Source organism: Alligator sinensis, unplaced genomic scaffold, assembly GCF_000455745.1.
Source record: "Alligator sinensis unplaced genomic scaffold, ASM45574v1 scaffold1451_1, whole genome shotgun sequence".
Classification (NCBI taxonomy): Eukaryota; Metazoa; Chordata; order Crocodylia; family Alligatoridae; genus Alligator; species Alligator sinensis.
The window spans coordinates 309,161-330,814 of NW_005842351.1; the positions used below are offsets into that span (position 1 = coordinate 309,161).

At 41.5% G+C, this 21,654-nt stretch overlaps 1 protein-coding gene across 1 annotated transcript in view; it reads right to left on the bottom strand.

Annotated features, from left to right (window-relative positions):
* Positions 1-21,654, bottom strand: part of SNX24 (sorting nexin 24) — a 134,128-nt gene that overhangs the window by 59,827 nt on the left and 52,647 nt on the right. Inside the window, exon 2 of the mRNA XM_025210470.1 lies at positions 3,050-3,133. Within this exon, the coding sequence (XP_025066255.1) occupies positions 3,050-3,133 (84 nt within the window). The remainder of the gene's footprint in view (positions 1-3,049; positions 3,134-21,654) is intronic.

Sequence of the window (21,654 nt, forward strand, 5' to 3'; positions counted from 1 at the left end):
AAAAGCCAGCAGCGGAGCCGGCAGCAGCACCGGCAGCGAGACCAACGGAGGCAGAGGCAGCGAAGCCGGTTACAGAACAGGCAGAGGCACTGACTGGCAAGCCAGCAGGGAAGCCCTGGAGAGGTGGTAATAAGGGCAGGGCTGACGGGAACCCCAATGGGGATAGCCACAGGGTGCGGCAGAATACCCCAAGCAGGGATGGTTAAGCGGCGGACGGGTCCCACAACATCCCAAGAACAAATCAGCCTGGACGCCATACCTGAGTGGGGCAAGCAACTGGGGCTGGGGCACCTAGGCACAGGGAAAACACAGGGCCCATAGGTTAAGAGCACTCTGTATCCCGTTGTGGCCTCCAGGTCCACTGGTCGCATGGCTTCGGCAGTCACGGTGGTGGGGATCGCATGCTACGTCACGGGGTGTTTGGAATAGGGCACTAGGGATACGGGCTAGTCAGATCCAGGTCCAAGGGCCTCGAAGCCTTCACACTCAAGCCGTGACCCGGGGACACTGGGAAAGAAGCCGAGTGGAGCCAGGGACGCCAAAGGGCCAGAAGACCTGCGACCCAAGGTGGCGAGTGGCTGGGGTGTAGGGGAGGTCAGAGCCCCATGAGTGCCCGCCGAGAGGCGTGATGACCCTGGAGGCTGCCTCGAAGGGGAACCCCTCCACTGAGGTTCCATTCAAAGTCGTGGCAGGCGAGTTAAGGGGATCCCCGGACGTCAGCTGGGGTAGCGTTTGGGGTCCACTCGCAAGCCCGGGACAGGCAAGATTCACAGTCCGGGCTAAGGCCACACGAGAACGCCCGGTAGAGCAGAGGCGGGCACATCATTGTTACTCAGAATACTTCCTGCAAAGTGTTTTCACTTGCAACAGGGAGCTGTACTGCTGTCTGTACCCTATGTGCACTGAACTTCTGTTGCGTTATAGATTTGAACCAATCACTTATATCAGTTTACATGGAAGTTCTGTCCCTAGCCCTAAAGGCCAGATTTTGCCTTCCTTACCAACAGTGAGCCATACCTTTCTTAAGTTTCTGACTGGCAAACCATCATACATCTGCTTTAACTGTGTATATGGGATTATTCCCAGGAGAAAAGTTAAAAAATGTGCAAACTTGCAAAAAATGTTGCAAGACTGGGGCTAAGCAAAATAGGCCCACTTATTCAGTGATACTTTTCATGAAGTACAGTAGTCAATATGAGTATAAGAGGAAGAAAAAAAAGAAAGAAAGAAAATTGAGCTCCAAATATTTGGGAGATGCGTATGAATGGCAAAAGCATGAAAGCAAATTGAAATGAACAATTTTTAAGTGGCAGCTAGTGCTATCATGCCAGCATCTAGTGCAGAGAAAAAAGAGATGCATACACATACTAACTGCTATGCAAACATCTACAAACAAAATGATATTCTTATCATTTAAGGCTTTCTATGGCTTCATATATTCTATAAAGTTTTGTTGAGAAAGATTACTTTATACTGCCACAGTTTTCCATGCATTTGCACATGCTAGCAAACCATGGTCTCTCTCTCTTAAATAAATTCATGTTGGCAAATGACACCACCTGTCTGTTGCCAAAGACCACAACTAAAACCAAGTGTGGAAAAGTTCCAATGACAAAAAAATATTGGGAACTGCAAGCCCTATATTCTTAGCCATGGTGGACTGAGTCTTTTGCTGACACAGCTTCTTTCAGTGAGTACATATTTCCCTCACTTTATGCAGGTTCTGTATGTGCAAATTCGCTCTTATGCGATAACTTTTTATACCAAAAATTCATTATATGCAAGGTAAATTTACTCTTATGCAATCGGTGTGGTAGAAGCCCACAGTCAGCTGCTTTGTGCCATGCATTTTGGGAGTGATACGCACCAAAATATAATCTCCTGTGTGGATCTGTACTCCTTGCTCGTTGTCTGTGACAAGTGTTTCTATAGTTGCCATCTCCATTATAATAGTGCCCTGGGCTTGTGTGTACTGTCTGCTGTTGATGAGTACCAAAATTGTCTCGTAACAATAGTAGAAATGAGTCTGGGGGTTAGTACAGTCAAGGTCCTGGAATGTATCCCTATTTGTTACATTGTGAAGTGGGTTACCTTTATGGAAATTCAAATTATGCACCGTTTTCCAGGAACGCACATACAGCATAACACAAGGGAAACCTGTAGATGTTGCACTAGCAAAAGCAGCCAAGTGTGCGCACATCCAACTGACAAAGTAATGTCGGCAACTGTAAGTCAATAAAACATCTGGCAGCAAAGTGTTCTAGGATGGATACAGTCCAGGAAACAGGATCTTTTGGAGCCTACTGAATCTGTCTTATACATCATACTTAGCTCTGCTTCTGCAGAATTCTTGTTTCCTGTTTTGCAAAAACTTGAGAAATGCTAAAATGTGCCTTTCTGAACAGCCAATTTAAGTAGAATCAGCTAGCTTATTTTAGAAGGGGACAATCACATTTTCCTGTCACCATTCTATCCAACTCAGACACTAACTGGTGTCAAGTTGGGATGTCTGTGAAACTATCATCTTAAATATACAAGGTCTTACATAATGTCTTTGCTGTAGACCTCTGGATAAAAGGAAGTCTATTATTTAATAGTGGATAAATAACATTGGTTTAAAGTGCAGTGGAGGGACTATGATCTAGTAGGTCTTATACTTCTCTAGCTTGCTGAATACATACGAGCTATTTATTCAGTTTATGAAGCGGAGGTTAGTCACCCAGCTCTCAGAAGGCAACAGAAATTACTTGCCTGACTAGAAAAGAGAATTCTTTCCATATTTATTTTCTATAGGAATATATATTATTTTATATCTTTATGAGATTAAATCTTAAACAGAATACTCTACCGCCAAAAACAAAGCAAAGCATGAAATATTTCAGAAGTCTCCCATCCCTTTAACAAAAGTACTGAAGATATAGTGAACAAACCAACATGAACTATAAACATATACTTAAGATACAACATGACCAGTGACAACTTCAAAAGAAATTAAACAACCATTTAGTAAGATATAATTAAGGTACACTTCTGCAAAGAAAATAATTACCTTTTTGTGGAGAGCGTGAAACTCACTATACCTCTTTTCGACAAAATGTTTTCTTCCATTTACAAGCACCTCAATCTTGAAGACCTGTAAAAATATAAAGAAATAAAAAACTATTAATTTCACCTACTCAAAACACTCATTTGTGTGACACAGTAAGTTTGTGACCATGATGTATTTCATCCCTTTAATTACAGTAGCTGATCCCAAAAAACCCAGAAGACTCAGGAGACACAGGAGTGCAACATTGATTAATGAGGAGTCTGACTAAATGCTCAACTAACAAGTTTGTTCAGCAGACAGATCTAAAAGCAATTAAGCTTTGGATATTTTTTAATCTGTATATTTTATTTTGCAGCAACGATCCTTTACTGAAATTATTTCATATGGTTCAAGGGAAAAGAAAAAGTAGTAATGACAAAAAAACCCAAAAATAAACACAAGGATTCTGTTTCTTTTTTTCTCTCTCATAATACTTTACGGTAACAAGCCAACACATGTACAATGCATTCCTGATGACAGAAGCAGTATGTCTTCTACAGCACAAAAGAAATAATGCAAACAGTGCATTGTAGGTTAATTTCTTCCTAACCTGCATATTCATCTCTAGTCTCAGCCGGGCTTGTTCTACCATTTACACCACAGATAAAAAAAAAAAAAAAAAAAAGGGGGGAAAGGAAAAAAAAAAAAAAAAAAAAAAAAGGTGGTAAAGGCTTGTTTTCTTTGTCTGATACGTATGACAGCTTTTGCCGCTGCATGTAGAAGGTTGAAAGGCCAGATGAAGAGGCTCTCTGGATCCACTAATTAGTAGCCACTAACATGACATTTTCTGGATTTTCAGGTCACTGGGTCAGTTGTGAGGGCAGATGATGAGAAAAAATTTGAAATGCTTATGAAAACATGGCCTATTAAATGAAGACAAGATCAGTGGGAAAGCAGCATGAAAAAAGACATTTGCTGCTTCCATTAGTTTTTAACTATGTTTTATTTTTCTTAGAAAAAGGCTAGAAGTAATTAACCCCAAAATGATAAAAGACTATGTTGAAGACAGAATATTGCCTCAAGGATCCAGTGTTAAGCCTGGTTATACTATCCTTTACAATGAATTTGTGAACTGTTTCACTCAGATGTAGATTAAATAGCTTCTGTCACAGACTAGTCCACCAGCCTGGCTCAGGCCAAATGATAAAGAAATCAAACACTTTCTACTGTTCTCTGCTAGACTGCAATTTTTAAATATTATTCAAATGTTGCTAATTTCTCAGCGGTCAGTTAGATGTGTTGAAATGAATTTAATAAGCAACTTAGCTAAGCTCTGTAGAGATGCATGCTTTAGTTCAGTTTGAACCAGAATGAACAGGGCCACAGCAAAGTAATCAGCATAAGGAGAATTAGTTTATACTGTCAGCTTATACATTGACACAATTTGGGACTGAATGCTCCTTCACTTTAAAAGGAATTTTACTATACAGGAATCACTAAGCAGGCAACCTCATTTAGAGTTCACATTTCTTTCCTCCTTTCTTTCCTTCTTTCTTACTTGGTTATTTTGCAAAACAGCTATATACCAGAAACCCAGAAATTATTAGTTTTTGGCAAAGGCATCAGAAAAGGATGTTCTGCAAAATCAAAGTGTAAACGAGATGATAGGTAAGGAGGGAGATTAAAAAAAATCAGTTTAAATTTAGCTGCAAATACAGCACTACTTATTTTCAAGCTATGAACCAGACTTTTATTGCTCTAAGTATGTAGATGGGAAACCCTGTTTAATGTACATGTAAGTCAGTTTCAATTAACTGCACCACTTAAGTAAAGAACCATTTATTTTAGAGTCATGCATAAGAAATACAAAATATAAAATGCTTTTGAATGCAAAGATGTTCAAAAATAAAGCAGTCTAGCAGATTGAGGGTGTACACAGACATTTGGGGCTTAAGGGGAGGATAGACAGTGTTAAAAATAGCCACTCATTCTAATTTAGTTCACCCAGGTGCAGACCTTACTTTTAGATTCCTAATTAGGTCGATCCAAGTGAGAACTGTACAAAAGTTCAGGACAGTTAGATTGTTTTAAAACTAGCCAACTCGATCCAAGTTAACTGTACCTCTGAGGTAGTCTAATTTAGATCAGATTAGCATGTTTAAACTGATCTAACCGTCCTGAACTTCTGTACAATTCCCAGCACAGCCCTAGGGCTGTTAAAGCTCAGCTGCTGGTCCTAGCTGCATGGCTGTGCTTTTCCTACCTCCCCACTGGAACTGGGCTATTTTTATGCCCCCCGCCCCATCCCCAAAGACCAGCCAGCTGTTCCCAGTGCTGGTTTTATCAGTGTTCACCAGTGCCAGGAGCCAAGGAAGTAATTTGGGGTAGGAGGAGGTTGGTTTGCTGTGGGGCACATTGTTTGTCTGAGGGTAGGGGGCCAGAGGGTGGGGGAGAGAGCCCTCCATCCACCCAAAGTTCCCTGCAGACCCCACTAGCCCCTCAATCCTACCAATGCCCCTGAAGTCCCCACCTGCTTCCAATCCCCTCTGCAGACCCCACCTGCCCCCCCCCCCCAAATCCCCATGTTAGGTTTGACCTAGAAACCACTATACAAAGCCCAAGCAAAAGTCTCTGTTATGTAACTAATGCCCATCTGCAATGATAAAGAGGAGACAGTCTTAGATAAAGGATGCTTAAAAGCAAAAGCAGAATCAGAGGACTAGGGCAAAGAGCTAATTTAAATATTAAAAATCACACCCCTAGGTGGGGAGAAAGTATGCTAATGAAACATACATGTATGTAAATGAGATACATAGCTAAAACACAGGTATAGAGACATGCTCAGTAAAGAACTCCTTGCGTCACTCCCTTATAACCAATTAGCAAACAAGAATGCTTATGAAGGTCCAATACTCCTGTATAAAAGATGCTTAGAATTAAGAATCTGTGTGCTTGTTACGTGAAATTATTCCGCTCGCACCTTGTATTGCTAGCAATAAATCTTCTTTATACTTTCACCCCTGGTATCTTTATTGGCTTTTGCATACCGGGCACGATCCCAGACTTGAGCTGGGGCTCAACACCCATATCCCCTACTGCAGACCCCATCTTCCCACCACAATACCCCTATCCTCCCTGGTCCAGATGCTTGCCCCCTTATCTCCCTCAAACCTCCCCCCTACCTCTCCATCATCCAACCTTACCTTGGATCGGGTGGCCATTTTAACTCAATCTAACATCCCCCTAACCTCCCTGAACATCTGTATGTACTGTTAGTGCAAAGGTGGGCAAAGCCTTGTCTGCAGGCCAGACCAGGCCCATGGTGGGCTCCATTTCCCAGCAGCCCCTGCTTGCATTGCTGTGGCTAGTTTACATGGACACCCTAGTAGTGGTGGCGCCATGATATCGCAGGGTCAGGTTTTTCATGGAGACCAGCCCCAGCAGCGCTGGCAGGGCGTGCGGCTGCTCTGGGGCCATGGCTGGGAACTTGCAGTGGTGACATCATGGTCCAAAGCTGAGGCAGAGCTGCGATCTGCTGCCTGCATGCTCCAGATCTGGGAAGGGGAAAGGGGGTGCCTGGGGCATGCGGGTAGTGGATCGCAGCTCTGCCGCAGCTCTGGACCATGTTGTCACCACTGCAAGATCCCAGCCCTGGAACAGCTTCTTGCCCAGCCACACTGCCAGTGCTGCTAGGGCCAGTCTCCATGGAAACCCTGGCCCCACACTGTCATGGCGCCACCGCTACTGGGGTCTCCATGGAAACTGGCCACAGTCATGCAGGCAGGGGGCTGCTGGGAAACCAGCCACTGGCCAGATCCACCATTTTGCCCACCCCTGCCTTACTGGCTGAGAAGACTGGAATATGAACCCAGCCAAGTAGATAGTAGAAAGTGACCCAAGGTAATTACTTATTCATTTCTGTAGGGAAGATCTATATTAACTAACCAATGGTCCCTGTGGCCATGTGGGGGTGAATAATGAAATTTCTCTCCCTGGGGCTCACCTGCCATGCCTTGAATTGATGGAAGAAGTAGTTAATTCCCCAACAAGAGAGGGTGTAGTAAATCACCCCAGAAGCAGGATAAAAATTAATTTAACTAGTGAATTCCCCACAGGGTGCAGATAACTCCAGCTATTCTCACAGTGCACGGTCTTCTTTCACCCTCCACTGCCGTGCAACCCACTCACCTGAGCCTGTCAGCTCACCTCCCACTCCCACTCCCCTGAGCCTGTCAGCTTACTCTCTTTCCTTCCTTCACAGGTATCAGCAGATCTTTCTTCTGTGGGACCTTCTCTCTGTCTGAGGATCAATCTGGTAAGTATCTCCTCTCTCTCCCTCACCTTTTTGCTTCTCCAGTCACCATAGTTACCTTCAGCCAGTCTTATCAATGATCTGTTCCAGCACTGAGTTTGCCGCTCCTGGCTTTCCCTGCTGACTCTCCTCACGCCATGCCCTAGGGACAAAGAAAAGCCCCCTGCCGTGAGCTTTCAAAGCTGCTGGCTTTTAATCAGGCAATATTCACCTTGGGTGCGATCCCTCTCCCCAACTGTGCCTACTAAGTAATTATCCTTGTTCTGTCCCTAACCTGACTCTCCCCCACACTCGCAACTTTGTAGCACCAAAGGAACAGGACTGTTCCTTCCCCTGTTACAGTCCCCATTCAGTTACTAGTGAAAATTGTGGACATCACACAAAAATCCCATTGCCGTAATTCATGTGCTGAAGAACTACTTGACATAGAAAATAAGAAAGGAATAAGGGCAGAGAATACATAGGTTTCCAGGTGAAGACATATTAGTGAAGCAGCATAAGGCGGTTTACACAGCTTTCACTGTAGTACTTCAAGTTTACAAGGTTACTTATTGGGTAACTTTGACATGAACAAAATATATATTTTAAATATCAGATTTTGTTGTCACACTACAAGAGCTCAATAGAGTTAAGTGTATTTATTTATTTTTAAATACATGAAGTGTCCATAAATTTACAGACTGTTGGTAACTCTTGGGGGAAGACAAGAGAAAGTAGTCCTCCACACATGGAGGAGACGCTCTCAAGATGCTGTTGGAATTGCCCACTGCCAGGCAGCCAGCCATAGGTTAATGAAGCAGCCACAAATTGCTGATCCCTCTTACTGCAGCTACCCATGTTCATGTTGTTGGCACACAAGGAAATACAGTGGAGCCAAGCGGCAATTTAACCCTCGTTGCTGCTAAGTTATTTTTCTCAAGGAGTAGCCATTTTTGCTTTGGGGAAAAAAAGACTGAACATCTGTACACTTGAGGTTTCTACCAGGAGAACAGCAATTCTCCTGGTAGAAACTGAATGTCTGTACCTGGCCTATGTCTACTCGCTGTAGTACACGTATCACAACATCTTACGACCTCTCTGAAAGATGCATGAAATTATCTTAAATTTTGCTTAAATATTAAGTGAAGTATGAATAAATAACCTTGTACATTGCAGAAGTGAAGTTGAATGAAAAGGTTATATATCTTGCACTTATGAAGACTATGTTATTAAATTTAGGCTGTATAAAGTCTTACCTTATCATTACTTACTGGATCACTACTCAGAATATTGATATAGTTTCTTTGTCACTGTTTTCAACAAGGGCCTAACTGGGTGTAGAAGAATGAGACAGATTGGGTCACATGTGTATGGGGGGTGGGGGAAGAGAAATTGCCTGACAAATTCAAAATAGCTAGAGAATACAGGCAAGTCTCACACAAACGTAACTGAGCAGTTGCAGACCCTGACAAAAGAACAATGTAAGGAAACTAGTGAACCTAGATCAAAGTGCCAAAATAAAGAAGGAAGAATTGCAGACAAAAATTGCAACAGTGCAAGGAAATTACTTTTCTTTATAAAAATGTTTTCTGAATAGATAACTCCAAATAGATATATGACTTTTTACATGCAATGGGTGTTAAAAGAAAAATGCAATAATTAATCATGGAATCAGACAAAAATAGTACTTATAACAGTGAACAAAATGCCTAAAGTTATGTTCACATTCAATGATCTTCATTCAGTTTTGGCCAGATCAAGAAATGCATAGTACGGTAATATTTGCGCCCTTTACTAAATGTACTAGGTTAGAAGTTCCCTATCCCAGAATTGTGCAACTAAATGTGATCTCTCTTCCTTCAGATACCACAACAGTCTAACCTACCATAACCGAAGCTGTTTGAAGAGAGCCAACACTTTATACAGGAGACCATTATCCACCCAAAGCAACCATGCAACAGATTATAACTCAAGTAAAATGAAGCACAATATGATCAGCTTTGGATCTGAAGTGAGGCTGGAGGATGCAAATCCTTCTCCAAGCAAAACTGCCATCTTTACCAGAGAGATAATACCCCAACTCAATAACCAGAGACAAAGAGATAAAGACAAAGAGATTATTTGATTTAATAGATTCCAAGACTCTTTTTAGGAAATCATAACAGTCTTCTGGACCAAACTATGGAACAGCTGCATCTCTTTTTTTATTTCAGTTTTGAAAAATATACAAAACCTCTCTACAAATCAGTAAATTACTAACTATTTTATTTCTGTGATTTTTAAAAAAATAATGAACACAAATGTTCCTTATCCATTGCTCCCCTTACATTCGGGGGGGGGGTGGAGGGGTGGGGGTGTGTGTGTGTGTGTGTGAGTGGAGAGAGAGAGAGGTTTACAAACTTTCTGTAGAGAGATAGGCTTATAACATGATCTGTCAGAGATGAGGAGAGATACAAAAACCAGAAGCACATAAAGGGAAATTTCCAAAAAAACCAGATCTATCTAACATAAACTATGAAAGAAAGCCCATAACATTCTAGTAAACAAACAAACAAAAGATACAGAACTGAGCTTACCAATACTATTTAATATATTGCTTCCAGAAACAGATATGGCCCTTTAGAAGTCCATGTAGGCTTGATGAATTTTGACTGAAGAACAGCTAATGCATTCAAGACTCAAGGAACAAAACCTTAAACCTTTGTTATGGCCATATGAAAGGAATTCTAGAACAAATGAAATTACAGCTCCAGAGCATAGAGCACTAATAGGGTTTTCACATACTTAGTGCTTCATTATTGTTCAGATAATGGTACATTTTTGCTGGTTCATTTGGGCTATCCTCTGTGAAAGAACAGAGCGTATGTATGAGGAGCAAAAGATGGCTTTACATCCTTTTTGCATTTGATGCAACAGCACCTGCTTTTACCTGCTCTAACACGCATCTACCTGCAAACAGGTGCTGGAAAACAGACAGGAATGATTAAAGCATGGTTATGCTTTGTTTTCTCATAAGCATGCCCCCTATGGTGAGGGCATAGACTGGACTGGGGTAGTATCACATAGCAATTCTATGCCAACAATACATTCCTTTATGATGGAAGAATACTGCAAGGGTCAGATCCCACCATATTTCCACAGCTTCTATGTTACTAAAATACACTCAACAATTGGATCCAGAGTAAGAAGCTTTGTTATTGAAAATCATGGGTTATTTCACTAGCTGGTGATCATATATGTACACCATTTTGCTGAGACAACAGCTCAGAGAAAGTTAGCTCTAAAAGGTGAGATGGGAAACAGTGATGGAACTGATACTGTGCAATTGCACCATCTTTTTTGCCTAGAAACAGTGCACAAAAATAATATTATAGGAAATCCTCTTTTGTTAATGCACTGGAAATAAATATATTCAAAATAAGTCCTAATTCTATAAAGTAATTCATGGCTTTCCTTGACCAGGAGGAGAATCTTTATTATTTGCTACAATCCAGTGAATTAAATTTGTATCATTAACTTTAAATCTATCAAGACAGACAGTTTTGTCATCTCCTAAATTCCTTTTACCAGTCCACATTATTACAATGCTACACTGAACCCTCATTATTCTCTAAAATAGTGATAAAAACATAGGACCATACACAGAAATCTCGTACCTAAGAACATTCCCAAACTTTTGTATTTTGACAAAGTCTCTGCTCTGTTTTCCTTGAGAAAATTTATTTTATTTAGTCACAATTCCTGGATCTAAGGTGGTCTCCTTCTATACTCACCTGCAGCACTGTACTGTCTATCCAAATTAGACAGTGACCTCTTCAAGGCAGAAACCTATAACATGTAAGGCAATTTACAAAACACAATGATACTGTAATATAATGAATAATATTCTTCATACCATGTTCTTTTCCAGTATCAATCCTCCCACAACTAAAATAGATGAGTATAAGTAATGATTATGTACAAAATGCATAATTAGGAGTCGGGTATTCTTTTGAAAGATGGCATTAAGAGAATCCTTTGTTATGCTTTCATGTGGATTAGAGAAAGAGGGAGTAAAACAATACACCTTCTTTGTGGTGTCCCAGCAAGACAATCATTCCAACTAAACATGAATCTCTAGAGTCTCCTATGAAACTGTCATTGTTACTAAGTGAAAAGGTAGTTGGCATATAAGTGTAAGTACTCAAGATTTTTCCACTCACTTTAACCAATCTTTTTCAAACACATGCCTTAAAAATCCCATAGGAATTTCTTTGTCATTTCCTGAAAAATAACTTACTTGGCTCTCTAAGTTACAAAGTCTCTTTTGCCAACTAAACACAGACTATGGAAATACAGTTTCTAGCCAAGCTAGGAGGGTATGAGATCTAAACGGCTCTTGCTATTTTTCTTTATTAGTCCTGAGTATGACATCTGTTACACGGATATCCTTTCAAAATCTGGTCTTCACTGTGACTATTTTTTTGCTCAAGTACCCTATAAACAAATGTGAATAAGAAATAATAATAAGATGAGATAGGTAGGTCTCAAAGCACTCTACAGGGCTAGGTTAATAACTGAATTCTATATTACAGACTGAGCAGCTGAGACAAGTTAAGTGATTTGCTCAAAGTCATACAAGTTAGGGACAGATATTACACATAAACCAGTTAAAGTGATCAGAAACTGGCTTAAACCTGTAACCGAACAGATGTTCAGTGCACATAAACCAGTTTGAAAATGGCTGAAACCGGTTTGAGGTAAACCTGGTTGAGATAACCAGGTTGGACTCAAATCAGACTTAACTGATTTGGGTCAAACCAGTTTATGCAATGTCTGTCTCAGACCCCTTGCTGGTTTAAGTTAAATCAGAGTCCCCCAGCATCCCGGCATGCTCTCTGGGCTGGGCGGGGCTCTCTGCTCCACAGCAGGGCTGGCCCCTCCCCTCTGCTCCCTGGCTGGAGCTCCGGCAGACTTGTAGGCACAGCAGAGTCTACTGGCTTCCCCGTGCTCCCCTCTTCTCCCCTCTCACCACTCACTGCTTAAGCAGAGATCCCTTCCTCCTCTCTGCCACAGCATGGACCATAGCCAGCATATGGTATATGCTAGCTAATGCTGTGTGAGGCTTGGGCAGAGACTGCAGACACAGCAGAGTCTGCCTGGCTTCCCCCTGCTCTACCCCCTGCCCCCACTTTGCTGCTCAAGCAGGAAATCCCCCACTCCTTCTACCTCCCACAGCAGGGATCCCAGCCCCAGGGACCCTAGGCATGTGGTATGCCAGCTAATGCTGAGAGATGTCTGTGTATGTCTCTCTCTCCAATTTCACTGGGACAGGCAGACAGAACAGTGACTGCTTAGGGCTTTTGGAGCTAATCAGCAAGTCAACTGGTAAGCTGTTTAAGAAGTTTGAAATAATGGAGAGATGCCATTGTTTTGCTAAACGGGTGATAAAGACTTATCAGCGCCCCCCCCCCCCCGGGCAGGCTTGCTCACCTGTCAGTTTGCTGCAGACAGTATTACGAAGCAGGGTGGGAGATTGAAAAGCTCTGTATCATCAACAGATGCACGTACTGCACACCCCCGACCCTTGCCTCAGAGTGCTATCAGGGGTATGTGGGCTGGCAACCTTCCCATTCCTTGAGCAGCCATGGGGGAAAAGCCTAGGATCGTGCAGGCAGACCTCCCTAATCCATGCAGGCAGACCTCCCTGCCACAGTCTGGCCATACACCCCTTCAGCTCAGCACTGGAAGGGAAGGGAGGGCAGCTCTAGTGCCTCCCTGGCTTCTAGCCTGAGCCACTGCAGGCATATGCCTGAATTTCCTCAGTCCAGAGAGAAAGTCTGTCTGGTTTCAAACCAGTTCAGCCCAGCCAGGTTAAACTAACTTGCAAAGACTGAATCAATTCAGGCTCAGACTTTTCAATGTCTGTCTCTAGCCACAGTGAATCAGAACAAGATCTGGAAGTAGAACACAGATGTTAGGACCCTCAGCCAGAATCCACTAGACAAGGGCCACATCTTTTATAAAAGATAAAAGATTAAGTTGTAATTTTACAATTATGGAGGGAAAGGTTTAATGTAGTATATAACTGTAAGCCATTTAAATGCTTGCATTTCCAAACTGTTCCCACGGTTAAATTGTTCTGATGAGTGATATTAAAAAATACAACTTGAAATACTCATGTTACTCATACTAATCTATATGTCTATGAAAAATAAAGACCTCTCCCCACAGGGACTGATGAAGAATATAAAATAGGCCTCTTTTAATTTATTTTTGGCATTGTGAACCCAATCAGTATAACTTCAAATGTGAATAAGTACCTTTTTGAAAAGTTACCTCTGCCTCTTTCAAGCTCTACCAGTTAAGAACGTCTATACAGGAGAATGCAGTGCCATGGACAGAAACTCCAGCTAGCTTAGAAACCTAAAGCAGTTTAGCTGCACTAGTACAAAGTTTTGCCAAGCTCATTTATCCTGTTTCTATCATTCCTATTGGAATGGTTTATTCAAAGCCTTACTCCTCTAATTAAATCTCAGAAATTTTAAATAGCCATGTAAAAGAAGAAACACTGTTTATAACAAAGTGGGCTAATGACATTGGATCAGAAATTAGTGCTAAAGAATGGCAGACCATTTGGAGCAATGGTCCTCAGACATCTATCTGCTCCAACATAAAATGATTTTAAAAACTCTTATGTTAATGGCATCTCACCCCACTTAAATTTAAATGCATTTCTGGGATAGGAACAGGCATATGTTGGAGGGAGTGTAGTCCGTCAGGAGGATTCCACCACATATAGTGGATGCATTCCAGAATTAAAATGTTCTGAGAGAAGGTTAGAAACATGGCGAGGGAAATAACAGGATGCCAACTATCAAGTAATCCTTTAGGGTCCCTATTTCACCTTCTTGAGAACTCTGTAATGTTATAAAAGTTGTAACAAATTGATTACTCATCTTGCAGCCACTAAAAGAATTACAATTTCAAAACCTGGAACTGAGACCCCTAAAATCCTAAACTGGTTTAAGAAAGTTTGGCAAGTTTTATAACGGAAAAGTTGGCCTATCAAGTTAAGGTTCTACAGGGGAGAAGGAAAAAAAAAGATGCTTAATTTGGTGGAATTTTTTGGAGTTTGCTAAAAATAAAATTAAAAAAATTAAAAAATCTCCTGCCTCCAAACCAGAAAATTTGAGAACATTTTTTGAACATTGAAAGAATGTGCAAGTTCGATGAGCTAACACTTGAGAAAAAATCTGGAATAAATTAAAAAATTTAAAGCAGAGATGAGAAGGAAATAGTGAGATTTGCATTATGCAGAGTTCTAGGGGGAAAAAGGGGGTGAATTATTATATAGTGATGAAGAAACACAAAAGCTTAAGATCAATGGGAACTTAAAGGAACTGCCAGACTGAAAAGAAGAAAAGAAAAAAATTCGTGGCTTCCATGGACAGTAACTTGGGTTAAGGGAACACTGCTGATGGAAGATAAATATCTGTCTTTATGTATATGTGAGGGGAATGGATGCATCTTTAAATGTTAACTCTGTTATGTGATAAGTTGGATTAATTAATAAAGTTTATGCAGCCTAAATTTATTCATGCTCATTGCCATTTATTCCTATGCCAACATGGTATCCATGAGCTAGGATACCTTCACTTAGAACTGCCTACATAATAAATAAGATAAAAATCAGACAAACTTATTTACGTGAAACCCAAGTTACAGCACATTTCAGGAAAGGCTATTCTGCCTTTGCAAGGACCCCCGACAGTGAACTGCATAGATTTCAGATGTACCCTCATTAGAAACATGCTACTGTCAGTTTCCACAAGTACCTTTCGTGCCAAAGTTATTAATTCAATTATTAAATAAAAGTATTAAATAAACTTCTCATCCGATACCACACAACATGCTTTACTGAAATACTAAATCTACTGCTTTTCCTAAGCCTAATCATCTCCCCCCAAACAAAACAAACCTAAAACAAAGCAATGCTTTTTTAAAAGGAAACTATTGGGTTATTTTGGCACTATCTACCTTTACCAGTATTGTATTGCACTTTCAGGTTACCTCCGTGTTCTAATATTTCTTTCTTTAAAAATTTGCATGGCACAGCTTTTCCACTCTGCGTACATCCATTCCTTTGTATCAGGACAAAGTTGTCAACCATTTCAGGCAACCTTTCAGATATTTTGGGGAGTGGAACTCCTAAAGGATAAGAACCAAACCCCTCAATTTAATTTGATATTCTACGGAAAGTTAACATAGAGAATGGAGGACCAGTTTACTGTACTTGCAGTGGCCTGTGTTGCTGCAGAGACAGGCTACAGCTTTCTGCTCTAGCTGAACTTCCTAAGCACAAAAGTCTATACTAAGGTATATCATACTGCTGCTGTCCAATTGAAAGGAGACAAAGATATCTACTAGGATAGAACAACACCCCTATGGAAATTAGAGATGATAGAAAGTGTTTCTTACAGATGTAGCTACGGAAGACAATTCTTGGCATATGAAATCAAATAGAATCATCTTCAAAAAGGAGTAAATGCAATACATTTGTTTCACTGGTTTAAAAAAAACGATTGAACACTAGTAGCATCCAGCTTCCTACCCAATAATTCTGAAAGAGCAAAACACCTAAAGACAAATCTATGGTTAGCATAAATCTATATAAGCATATAGACTGTAGCATATTAATGAAGTAGTCTGGAAAATAGATGCACAACATATACACACATATCTGTTGGTATATAACAAATGGGCTTTTTAAGCACAAAAAAAGGGCCTTTCCAGGACCTTTACATGAGTCCTGGGAACTGAAAAAACCACCAAGCCCAAAGTTTTTTAAAAAAATTTGTGTGCTAAGTAAGGTTCCCATCAAATCAATATTAAGATTCTTACATATCAATCTGAAGCCTAAGTTTAGGGCTCTCTCTCTCTCTCTTTTTTTTGTCTAGCCTGAAGACATACTATAAATTCCTAGGTAGATATTGGTTGTCAACCAATTCCTTTCAGTGTGGTTCCTAGGCTCAGAATGAATGGGGAAAACATTTAAACGCAAGCCAAAGGACACTGATTTCCAACAGTTTCTGCCTCCCTTTTCCCTCTTTCCATCCAGGACTTTCCTTTGAAGACCAGCCAAAAGTTCTTTCATGTGTCTTCTCAGTCTGGAAAAAATCATTCCAATAGACAAACAAGCCATCAGTGATGCATTTCAAAGCAGTCTGTTCTGCACTGTCACTTATCCCTTGAAGCACATGCTGCCTATGAACACTTCCAGCTCATTTTAGGTGCATTGCTGATCATACTATTAATGAAACCACTAAATGCGTATGTGCAGTAAAATCCATACCCAATATTCAGAAATCAATACATTTATTGCAATAAATGTATATCTTAACAAGGAACATTTTATATCTGGTTCTTTCCCCATTACAGATATGTATGGAAAGATGTTATCAAAAACACTTTTTCCTCATTCTTCATCTACTAGCAGATAAAGTTTCTTCCAATCTTTTTTAGAAGCAGGATTTGAAGATGTCTGTACAGGTCTGTAAGACCTCTGAGATATTAAAATACTGGGATTAGTCTGAACTTCCAGAATGGGAGACTTTACTGCTGCTTTTTCTCCCATAGATAGGGACCTACCGAAATCATGGCAGGTGTGCAATGCTCAGCAGCTCCTTTAAGTGTGCTGATTTCACTGTCCACCTCCTCTCCCCCCAGCCCGATTGGTGGAGGAGCCCAACAGCTCTGCCACTTGTTGCTGATCAGCCAAGAGGCAAAAACTAGTTTTAAATATGCTGCGTTTTTTGCCTCCCAGCTGAACAGCAGCAAGTAGTAGGGCCACCAGGGCTGCTCCACCAATCAGCAGTGGGAGGCAAAAATCACGGCATATTTTAAAACGTGGTTTTTGCCTCCCAGCCAATCAGCAGCAAGCAGCAGGGCTGCTGGGGCTCCTCTGCCAATCAGCGGTGGGAGGCATGCTATGAAATGAGAAAGATTAAAGGAGCTGCTGTGCAGCGCATGTCTGACAGAATTTTAGTAGGTTCCTATTCGTAGGACTAAGAGCAGTAAAGCAGCAACTTACTTACAGTAAAGCACTTAAAGTAATTCTATTATGCAAGATCTTTATTATTTAATTTCCATCTTCACTTGAAAATTTAAGTTGTCTTATCTTCTGCATCACGTTTGCATTGCTCTCTCCATTGCACATCTCCATTTCATTCCACCTGATTTTGACATCATTTGAGCAAATCGTTCCCATCCTACTGAAAGATTCTGTGTGTCAGATGCTTCTGAACAGAAATCCAGTGCAAGCTTAAGGGTTGCTCTGCTGCAAGATGACAGTCATAGTCCTTACTCCCAAAAACCTGGAAATTACTCTACCCCACCTGAGAAAAACTCCTGAAATAGACTGGTGGCACAAAAACAGACACACCCCAACACAGTAAAATAAAAGCTTCTTTTTGGTAGTGAGGGAACAGAATAAATGGTACACTTACAGCCATCACAATCTGGCCAGTGTAGTAGAAATAACAAGGAAACTGCAAAACAAGTAGTGTGAACGTGCCCAAAATAGTTCCCAATTGTTGGAGCTACTCTCTGTCTTTTGTAACTAAAAGTACGTTTAACTGCAGTCACTGAAATTCATGTAGTGTACCTGAATTAGCCACTTTAGATGTAGGTAAACAGTGTAGATAGAAAAGCAAGAATCTTGGTGTGTGTTGCAAAATCTACCTAAGAATCTGGGTATATTCTCAGGGGGACAGAATACATGAGTTCTGCACCACTCTGACTACACTGCTACCTCCACTTGAGCTAGCTTGTTCAAAGCTAATGCAGATAAGGCTATATAAGCTGCAGTGCCTGTGGTATAGACACACTAGGGGTGGGCCAGATGCAGCCTGCCAGGTCATTCTATTCGGCCTGCGGGGCCCCTAAAAGTTCAGAAAATTAATATTTATCTGCCCCTGGCTGCCTGTTATGTGGCTCTCGATGGCTTGCCAAAATTCAGTAAGTGGCCCTCCACCCAAAATAAATTACCCACCCCTGCTCCAAGGGCACGTCCAGACAAGCACTGTTGCACAGTATGTGGCACTGCAAAATTGTTTGTAGCACCACATACCGCACAGTCTGGAGTGCTCCGTGATGCAAGGGCATGCTGCCCAGCATGCACTGCTTCATTTTTTTTCTGTATTTTTTTTTGATCCCTAGATATCCAAGGGTCAAAAAAGAAGGAAAAAAAAAAAGAGCAAAAAAAATGCGCAAACCCCCCCCAACACAGTGCTGGCTCCAGCCTCCTCTCCAATACCTGGGGTAACTTGCTATGCACCAAAGCATGCGTGCCATGGGTGTTCTCCAGGACAAGCAGCGGCGGCACAAGGTGCGCTGCCGCTATTTGTCCACAGGGAACCAAACGTCCACGCACGTCTGGATGCGCCCCAATAGTGCAAGATGAGCTCCATGGGTTCTGATTCAAGCACAAATCTGGACCGACAGTTCTACAAAATCTGAAGGCAAGAGATGGTTAGGAGCAAAGGAAGAAAAATGTTTCTTGACTTTACAGTCAAAGTACAGTAGCTGGACCAAATCATCTTTTGGCATCCCTGCACTGACTTCAGTGGAGTTATGCCAAGGAAGAATTTGGCCCAAACATCAATATCTCAGAGGAAAAAGTAAACACTTAAGGACTACATTTAGTATAAATTGGTTATACTACATTTAGTACATGATTACCGGTCCTCAGTAACATTGCTTCCCTTCATCTCCACCACATAAATACTGAAGTAACCTTACTAGCCAGAATCCATGACAATCCTACGCTCCCAGTGCACTGGGACATATTCAACCCATAATAGCTCAGCTCCCCTCAAGATGCCATATATGATCCACCTTTTCAAAATCCTTTGACTTTTCCTTACTTACTCAATGGCATGAAGAATGGTTGGCACAAGCACCAATCAATCACCACATCATCTCTGACCCTAAAGTCAGTCAAGCAGGATTACTGGCCACACTGTTATTGGGCACTTCTCAACCGTTTTCGAACTGGACAAGGTTGCTGTGCTTCAAACCTTACCAGCGGGGCCTTCACAATGACAAAAAATGCCCCTGTGGACAAGTTCAAACCATGTCCCACATTGCTGACTTGTGTCCATTTACTATGCTACCTGTTGACCTTCAAGCTCTTCACACTGGTGATGCCATCTGAAACAATATGCCAAAACTGCATATGCTAAATAAATAAGAATATATTTTCATGGCTTCAAAAGTCAGCTGAAATATTAATCACCTTGCATGAAAGAGCTTGCAATTAAAGTGTCATATCAGTGACTGTCGTGAAGCAATGAATGCCCTATCAGAGACTACTGTTGCATACCTGGTCAAATAATCATACCGATATAGATTACTAAAATTAATTTACTGAGAAGGATGTTTATTTGCAATTGGCATCTTATGACTTAGGGCTACAAAGGCAAATGTTGTATAAGTAAATGCATAACTGCTTCTGCAACTAGCATATTTGAATAGGCAGTTTTTATATGTTTTATAATATGCTCTGATGGTGAATTAGGCACACCACATTCTCAGAACAATGAGCACCAGCACTACCACACAGTCTATTGTAGATATAACCTACAAAAGTAAAAAACAAATCATATTGCTTCGTGTGTTATGGCTCAGATTCTTTGAAAATAAAATCTATACAATTCCTAAAAAAAGCAGTTATAAGAACATATCATCCAAAATGAAAGTTTGGAACCTAAATTAATCTTTCTTTAAGAATTTATGTAAATAACCTTGTTTAGGAAGGTGTTGGGAAATGTAATTTCACAGAAGCTTTGGATACTTGACATCCTCCAAATATTAAGCATTAATATGCCTAAATATGGGTTTCTCACTTTAGGTGCCCAGTTTAAAAAAAGAAAAGAAGTAATATAAAAATGTTACCTTCATCATTCTCATGTATGCAAAGTACATGACCTTTTTGCAAACACTTTATTGGGTATGTCTGTACCATCAACACACCATGCCTGGGATTGCCATCAAGCAGCACACACTGACCACTAGCTCTGTCAGTGGGTGTGTCCACACCTGCATTAATGCACCATTGCTATAGTGCATTAAGTTTAGTACCTTTAATATGAGGTACTATATAAATGCACAGTAGCCGGAGCCAATGTGTGTCAGTAACAGTGCATGGCCTTTTTGTGATGCTTAATGTACAGTAGACTAATTCTTCTGCGTTAGCATGGTTTTTGCCATGATGCACTAATGTGCAGTAGAATTACCGTATTTTTCGAGCAGATAGCATGCACACAGATATAACCCGCACCCATGCATAACCCATGGAAAATTGCATTTTCGCAAAATTTTCCGTGCATAGCCCGCACCCTTGTATTCCCTGCACCCCTGGGCGAGGAGGAGACGTGGCCCCTGAGCCCGCCCATGCTGCTGTCCCCTGCAGCGGCGGCGGCGCCCGGCCTGTCTCGGCTCCCGTGGCAGCAGCGGCGCAGCCTGGCCCACCCGGGCCCTGCCACAGCCCCCCAGCCCACCCGTGCGTACCCTTGTATAGCCTGCACCCATCCGGGTTTTTTTGTAAAATCGTGTATAACCCGTGGGATATATGCACGAAAATACGGTAGTCGACTGTGCGTTAAGCATCCTGTGTAGATGCAGTCAGTATGTACCAAATTCCAGAAATTAAGTTAGTCACCTTATTTCTTGTACTTGGTACGCACTGAGAGGGAGCAAGAGGACAGGGTGTACTCATCTCTGGCAGTCTTGGAAGCAACAAGGAGGCAGTGTGGACAAACCCATTACGTCTACGGAAAAACGAGGGTCAGACTCGATGATCTATTGAGGTCCCTTCCGACCCTAACATCTATGAATCTATGAAAACATCACTCCATAGGCACAAGCCTCCTTTAAGCCTGTGTTTTCCTCATCTTCTTGATTTCTGCAGAAAGGAAATTTTCTGTGGTTTTTTTCCTATGTGAAACTCTTGGCGCTCTGGTGTAGTGCCCAAAGACTGGAAGAAGGCCAATGTGGTGCCTATCTTCAAGAAAGGGAGGAAAGTGGATCCGGCTAACTATAGGCCCATCAGCCTAACTTCTATCCCAGGGAAGATCTTAGAAAAATTTATTAAAGAGGCCATCCTTAATGGACTGGCTGACGCCAACATCTTAAGGGATAGCCAGCACGGGTTTGTCGCGGGTAGGTCTTGCTTGACCAATCTCATTTCCTTCTACGACCAGGTGACCTATCACCTGGACAAGGGAGAAGAGATTGATGTCATATATCTTGACTTCAAAAAAGCCTTCGATCTGGTATCCCATGATCACCTCTT